The sequence below is a fragment of the Hetaerina americana genome, unplaced genomic scaffold, assembly GCF_022747635.1.
Source record: "Hetaerina americana unplaced genomic scaffold, ioHetAmer1.1.p SCAF_6, whole genome shotgun sequence".
In the NCBI taxonomy this organism is placed as follows: Eukaryota; Metazoa; Arthropoda; class Insecta; order Odonata; family Calopterygidae; genus Hetaerina; species Hetaerina americana.
The window spans coordinates 5,269,758-5,277,565 of NW_027287205.1; the positions used below are offsets into that span (position 1 = coordinate 5,269,758).

A 7,808-nucleotide genomic window follows, 5' to 3' on the forward strand; every position below is an offset into this window, starting at 1 on the left:
GCTTTAACTCCATCTGATTCTCAGTCTGTCTGTCATATATAAGATGAGGCAACCGTACACAATAGTAATTATAACTCCATGTTATGCAAACCCTTGCTTTCAGGTTTTAGACACGCTGTGTACAGAAAGGCAAACATTAGGTTCTTTAAATGGCTGTTGTCCCCCCGCTTCAATAGGAACATCAATGCATTTGTGGGCTTCAAGCAAGTTCTTTTGGTTCAGTTTACTTATTCTGAACATAAAGACATCTACTTTCAGTGATAAAATAGAGTTATTGTTATAGGTGCTTCTGCATAAAGGAAAGCTTGAGAATCCCAACTGAGTTTGTCTGCTTTTCTCTTCCCCATTCAGGATAAAAATGCCCCCACGCATCTCTAGCAAGATGCAGCAGAGAGCCTGCACCATTGAATACTCAGCTGTGCAGCCAGGACCACTCTGCAATGAATAAAGTCTAAGTTTACCCACTCCACATGACCTATGTTTCACAGGAGATACACATGGACTATGAATGAATTTACTTGAAGATTCAAATAAATGGTTATAATTTTCCTCATCCTGAAGTCAATGTTTTGCAACTCCTAAATGTTCCATTGATTCTTGCATAGCCTAGACATTTTGGAATCCAGTGGAAGATACAATGCAAAAGATCCTGTTGAACTCTTTTCGATTTACAAACTCACTAACATAATGCAAAGATGTTTTTTTTTTTGAGGACCTGGTACATTTCTGGAAATCCGTCACCAAAGACACACCTGAGAACAGGTATGCACTCAGGGGGAATCTTTTCTTCAAAGTGGTGTATGGGAATGGTCAGGCAATAGATAAAGCTCATTCTTCATTAACTTACCTGATCACCACAGTCAGGTTATTTCCTGTTTTCATTTTCATCTGGGCAGAAGGGAAACCATTTGTTAGAGAGCTTACTCTCACGAGGTTCTCTTCATTCCCTTCTTTTTTATTATTACTCGCTGCCTCTGGCTTATCTCCTCTGAAGATGCCACAATTATTTGGTTATAAGTTTGGAATTACCAGGATTGTGTACTCATTCAACCATTTACAAGGTATTTAACTGCCAACACAGTTTAAAATTGTAGAAAACTAATATGTTAATTTTTTAAACATAATAGCTCAATGTTTATCATAAAGGTGACTTTTTTCATCCTTCAAGTTGTAAGAGAACATGGAGTGATTTGCTAGGTGTTCCTAAAGAGCATATTTAAAATTAACCATCTTGAAATGAATGTATTAAGCAAAGTTTATGCACGTGAAATGTCTCAACAGTCTGAAGTACTAATAATATTTGAAGTATCTTGGATAGAATCGTCAAAGAGTTGCCATCAGAATAGAATGTTATAATTTTATATACTTGGTGTGATTAATAGTTCATTAAACCTTGGGACTATTCTTTGATTTTTCCAAGGCTTTTGACCTAGTTAATCATCAGTTACTCTTGTCCAAATTAGGACACTATGGCATCAGAGGTATCCCTTATAACTGGATCAAATCTTACCTCAGCGCAAGGCACCAACAGGTTATTTTGTCAAAGAACGGTACTAATTTTACTTCTCCTAGTAAAGAAGTTACATTAGGTGTACCCCAAGGCTCAGTCTTGGGCCCTATCCTATTTTTACTTTACATTAATGACTTACCAAAAGTTCTGCAGTCAGTTCCAGGAGCCGAGCCAATTTTATATGCTGATGACACTAACGTAATTGTATCAGCACCATCGTTAAACAACTTGACCTTGACAGCAGCTAGAGTTTCCGAACTTCTTTGTGAATGGTGTTCACAAAATTCTCTGAAACTCAACCCTGACAAGTCTGGACTCATATACTTCTCTAATAAAAATAAAGCCCCTGCTTCATTGGCCATTGACCTAGGGGGAACGTGTGTACCTCAAATTTCTAGATCCAAGTTTTTGGGAGTTGTTATAAATAAAAATTTATCATGGGATGAACACATATGCAATCTTCGTAGCAGGTTAAATTCCATTTGCTTTCTTATTAGAAGTATTAGGAAATCTGTAAGCCTTGATATCTTACTTTCAATTTATTACGGAGAATTTTATTCTTTAATTATCTATAGTATTCTAAAGGAGATAGCTTCAGGCGTCACTTTGTGGAAACGATACATATTGCAAAGGAAACACTTGGTTTTTCCACATAAAATATTTATTCACGACCTAGGTTTCGACGCTCAGCGTCATCTTCAGGTGAAATACAGGCCAAAATCTTTCTTTATATAACAGAAGGAATGGGGAGGTGGGGGGGGGGTGTATGGATGTAAGAAAGGAAGAGGAGATGGTGGGGGAGGGAAAGGAGCGGGATTGGGGTATTACTGAGAAGGAGGAGTCAAGGTTAGTCTCCGGGGGGGGGGGGGGGGAGGGGGGGGGGGAGGTTAAGGAAGCATGGTAGGGAAAGGGTTGCCTGGCGGGGGTCCGCCTTACCCCCCCTCCCCCCCCCCCCCCCGGAGACTAACCTTGACTCCTCCTTCTCAGTAATACCCCAATCCCGCTCCTTTCCCTCCCCCACCATCTCCTCTTCCTTTCTTACATCCATTCACCCCCCCCCCACCTCCCCATTCCTTCTGTTATATAAAGAAAGATTTTGGCCTGTATTTCACCTGAAGATGACGCTGAGCGTCGAAACCTAGGTCGTGAATAAATATTTTATGTGGAAAAACCAAGTGTTTCCTTTGCTATAGTATTCTGTTCTGGGGTTCTTCCCCTCATTCTGATTCAATTTTTAAAGCTCAAAAATGTTTAATACGATTAATATGCAATGCTCCCTACAATGCACCTTGTCTTTCCTTCTTCAAAAGGTTAAATATTCTGACTGTTCCATGTATTTACATTTATGTCGTATGCATTTTCGCTAAAAGTAATATATCCAATTATATGACAAATGACAACGTTCATTGCCACCAAACCAGAGCCTGCAGAGACCTGCATCAAACTTATTGCAGGACTTTAAATACATCCCTGGGGCCTAAATCAATGGGCCTCCTTGCACTGAACAGGCTCCCTTACGATTTTAAGTACGTAAAGGATCCAGTCCTGTTCAAAAAGAAATTAATATCATTTTTAAGGAAAGAACAGTTTTATTCTGTAATGGAATTCATGGAGAAAAAATAACCATACTGAATATGGAATATATTTTATGCAAAAAATTTATTATTGTGTCATGCTTTTCTGAATTTCATCATTGTTTAACATCTATATGTACATATGACGTGTCCTATACACTTATATGATGTATCTATTACACTGTGTCAGTGTCTTCTGGGCAAGTAAAGATTATTATTATTATTATTAAATCTAAAATTGTATCTTTTAATTTTCATATCTTTCATGAGCCTTTGAATGCTACTTTCATCTCATTAAAATTTTTGATTTTGGAGCAAATTAAATGTAAAGTTGAGGGGAAAATTATAAGTTTCAAATTAATTTGAAAATCAAAACATTGAGCACCAATATTTTAAGCAAAATTGTATAATTTCAACCTGTGCATACATTGATTTGTATCAGTAAGTGCTGTTTAGAGAATGGTTGCCAGGGCTGGTTTCATATTATTGGTCTATTGTCACTGTAAACAAATTTCAGTTGCTATTTATGTCAACAATGGTAGCAAACTTTAATTCTGAAGATATATGTGATCCTTAATGTGAATAAGTGCTGCATCAAATGTAACAACAAATACAAGTTTATTTTTTGGAGGCTGTATATTGAACCATGGGTTTCAATTAAATTAAAAAAAATAAACATTGCTTGAGTATGTGTTATAAACTTTAATTTGAAGTTACATCTGAAAAATTAAAACTCCCCTCAAGCAAGCACACTTTCATCTAATAGCACCTGATTTAATTTTACATTATTTCATACCTTCATAGTAGTCCTTAAAACTTCTCACCCCAATCGAAGGAAAATAGGTATTATTTAATATTTCCTATGTTAGTTTTAAACAACTAGATGTGGTTAAAATGTATGTGTGAATTTTTAAGGTACTTTAGGCAAATTGTTGCATTTTTAAAATATATTTTAAGCACCAAACCTTTCCCTATACTATTAACTTCATACACTTATACAATATTGTTAAAAAAATATATAATCTTTTCAGGGCTTGCAAGAAAAATCAAACGAAAAAATGGAGGTAAGGTTACAAAGATAGTTCATAGGAATGTTATAACTGTGTTGTATATTCAGTTAGTTATTTCATGGAGCATTTAATATTCCAGGAGAACCGAATCAATTGCTTGGAGATGCAAATTAAAAATATGCAGAAAGAATTGCAATGTGTGCAGCTGACTCGAAAACAAGCTGAATTGGAGCGGTGCAGACCCCAAGAAGCCACTTCCTCAATGAGAAATAGGGTAATCTTTCTGCTTCACTAAGAAGGTTCATTATTTTAGCATAATACTACCAATATTCATACAAAGACATCCTCCATTTCAGCCAACAACATCTCCTCAAGTGAACCAGGACAAAATCTGTGAGAATATTCAGCAACTGAAAGAGAAGTATGCTAGAGTTACAGAAGACTACAAGTCTAAAGTGACAGAAGTAGCTGCAATGCATGTTGAAAATGAAAATTTGATCACTGAAGTGGAAGAAAAAAAAAGATGCTTGAAGGAAGCTGAAATCGCAATTAAAGAGCTTCAAGGCAAATTAATGAATGATGACTCTGACAAAAACAGGGTACAAAGTATTAGTATGATTTACACTGATGATATAATCCATGGAGTTGGCACTTTTTAGGCTCGGGTAATATTGCTGTTTGAAGAGTTACAATTGATTTTTTTTTCATATTGATAGGGATCCAAAGGACAAACTAGTCAAGTGATGATTCTTGAGCAACAATTGCGTGATGTAAAAGATGAACTCGAAGAGCTGAATATGAAACAATCAGAATGTGCTTACCAAGAGGAATATTATAGAGAGAAGGTTTGTACAAATTAAGGATATTTACAGTTATAACAAAAAGAAATAACCCAAAGATCCTCTCTGTGGGTGCAAGGTTGTGAAGAAGGTTGAAGCAGTAGTGGTCGAGGTTTGTTTTTTGGGACTCTATAGGCAACTTATTTGCGCCTTCATTTGAAAACAAAAAAAGTTTCTAATTCCACTATAAGAACAGTTGCAGGCACTACTTATTTGTGAAATTAGCTCATGAGAAGTGTTTTTCATTCATCATTAAATTCTACTCTCTTCACCACTCTGTGGCCACAACGAGTATGAACCTACAGATTTTTTTTTATTGTTTCAGGAATACACTAATTACATTTGGTTTATTAATTTAAGAATAATGCTGCAACTGTCTATATATGTTTGTCGCTGTCAGTAAAATTTGATCAAAATATAATAAAAATAATTCCATTCATGATAACCATGATGCAGCATTCAATGAGGCAACCAAAATTTAATTTCAGTACATTGAGCAAATGGGTATAATTTCAATATTCAAGGGGAATATTGTCGTCTTTGATTCACAAATGAAAGTTGTGGTATTCAATATCTTTTCTTTTAGCATTTGCTAGCTCAGCAACAAGTTGAAGAACAATGCCGTAAAATAGAGCTAATGGAGGCAGATAATAGACGAGTAACAAAACAAGTTGAAGAAGAAATTCAAAGAGTCAAGGTAAATTAAATACGAACCTATGCATAATACAAAAAATTTTAATTAAAAAACCTTTTCATAGAATTTTTACTCAAATATGCTTGGATTGAAGTAGCTAAATGTATACATCTCTAATTAAAATAGCAAAGAAAACACTCTTTGCATTTGGAACATTTTAGAAAAGTCAGATTCCCACATTATATTTTTTACTTTATTTTTAAGAAAAATAGCATACATGTCATGTCACAAAAAATGTCCACATTATGTGTCATTAGAGGAGGGCATATTCCTTGTAGTGTGTAGTGAGCCATGGTGTACTGGTAAAGTGTATTAGAGAATGAATCTGTGGATAGGTTAGGTACATCATTACTTCATACATTACCTAAATTCAGATAGAGGACACTATACAGGTATGTTAGTATACTTGTATATTACAGAACAAGCACAACAAAATGCTAGTGGAGGTGCCTAGAATAAGGGCCACAACATTTATTGTCAATTCAGCCATAATTGGTGTTTTGACACCCATAACCTCAGATTTTGACTAAAACAGGCATGTTCTATCACACTGTAGAACTAAGTAATCCTTAAAAACTAAGCTCATCTAACTCTATCAGGTATAATTTTGTAGCTCCTCAAACTCAAGGTAACCTCTTAACTTGTTCGGTTTCGGAAGCTTGCCGCAAAAGATTCTCTTGCACACATACTTCAACACATAACTCATAAATGAATCTTCAAAAACATTTGGAGCTAGATCAATCAGAATGAGAAATTGAGAACAATAAGCATGGGACCTTAAAATATGAAAAGTTCTTGAAAAATATTTTATGATGCCTAGCAACGTTTTTAGGGGAAAAAATGTATAATACTAATAGTAATTTAATTATTAATAAATCATCCTAACATAACTTTCTTTCTGATTTTCATGAAGAATTACTCTTTCATTCTTGGATATAAATATGACAGTGTTTTTCATTTCTTCTTTGTTAGTTGTTAACATTTTTGTGTAGTTTTCATATGGTAGCTGCCAAATAATACTTTTAAACATGTATTCTGAAAAAGTCATGTTTTTCTATGACAGCACTCCACAGAGACCATTTTATAGATCTTTCAATTTAAGATGTCATTTTTCAAATAAACAGTATGACTGTGCAGAAGATCATTTTATTTTTTATCTTTAAATAATTAAAAATGATACTGGTACAGGCATGCACTTGTTTAACTGCTTTAATTTATTGGGCTAATTTAATATAGTAAATAATCGTTCAACTTAATACAATAGAATAGTTTGCCTCTATTTGAATTAAATGAGACAGTAGAATTCTATCTTAAAAATATAATTAAAATTGTAGACAAGTGCATTTTTTACTTTAAAGCAGTTCCATTATAGGTAGGTTTAAATCACAAAAATAACTCCTCCATGTCCACAAAAGAATGATAACTTGGCAGAAAATATGCACTATTACAAAATATATTCAATTGAAAACGAATTAATTAATGAATTTTGCTGAATCTATTTGTGTTATGTAACCAGCCTGCATATATATACATGAACCTTAAATGGATCAATTTTAACAGTGCCAATTTCAAGAGAAATTAGAAGAACTGAAATCATTACCAGATATTCTTAAAACTACTCAATGCAGACTGCAGGAAGCCATTCAGAAACAGAAAGCTGCAGAGGAGAAGTGTTATGAATTTAAGTTGGAGGCGGAAGATTCTCGAGCAAAAGTAACCCGTGCATTTCATTTTCTTTTATTGTGAAATAGCGTTATTTCCTTGGTCAGAAAAATCACAGCCGGTGTTCTTCATTACACAGATGATGGAAGCTACTCAAAAATTGGACCAGTTTTGGAACCAACAGCAGGATTCAATCAATCAGCAGGATTCTCTCACAGCAAAGGCAGAGGCATGGGAGAAAAAATGCAAAGAACTCACTGACTGCAACTGCAAACTTAAGTAATATTCAGCCCTATAACTTACTCCACTTAATGAAAAGGCAGAATTGGCAGTGCATGCTAGAATTTACGGATGCAAATAGTATAAAAATATTCATTGAACATAATCATTCTTAATGCATTGAAAGCTTAAATTAAGCACATTTGTTTTTTTAGGCCAAATTCTATAATTTGAAATAGCAATGACATCACAAAGTAACCTTATTCATACACTCTATGAGTTTAGACTGGCATATATATA

General features: G+C 34.5%; 1 protein-coding gene across 1 annotated transcript; it reads left to right on the forward strand.

Annotated features, from left to right (window-relative positions):
- Positions 1-4,142: 4,142 nt before the first annotated feature.
- LOC139695220 (tropomyosin-like) lies at positions 4,143-7,572 on the forward strand. Its single transcript, XM_071593905.1, has 7 exons — positions 4,143-4,148; positions 4,234-4,368; positions 4,451-4,693; positions 4,811-4,939; positions 5,520-5,630; positions 7,188-7,340; positions 7,429-7,572. The coding sequence occupies exons 1-7, from the start codon at positions 4,143-4,145 to the stop codon at positions 7,570-7,572; spliced, it is 921 nt and encodes a 306-aa protein (XP_071450006.1).
- Positions 7,573-7,808: the final 236 nt, after the last annotated feature.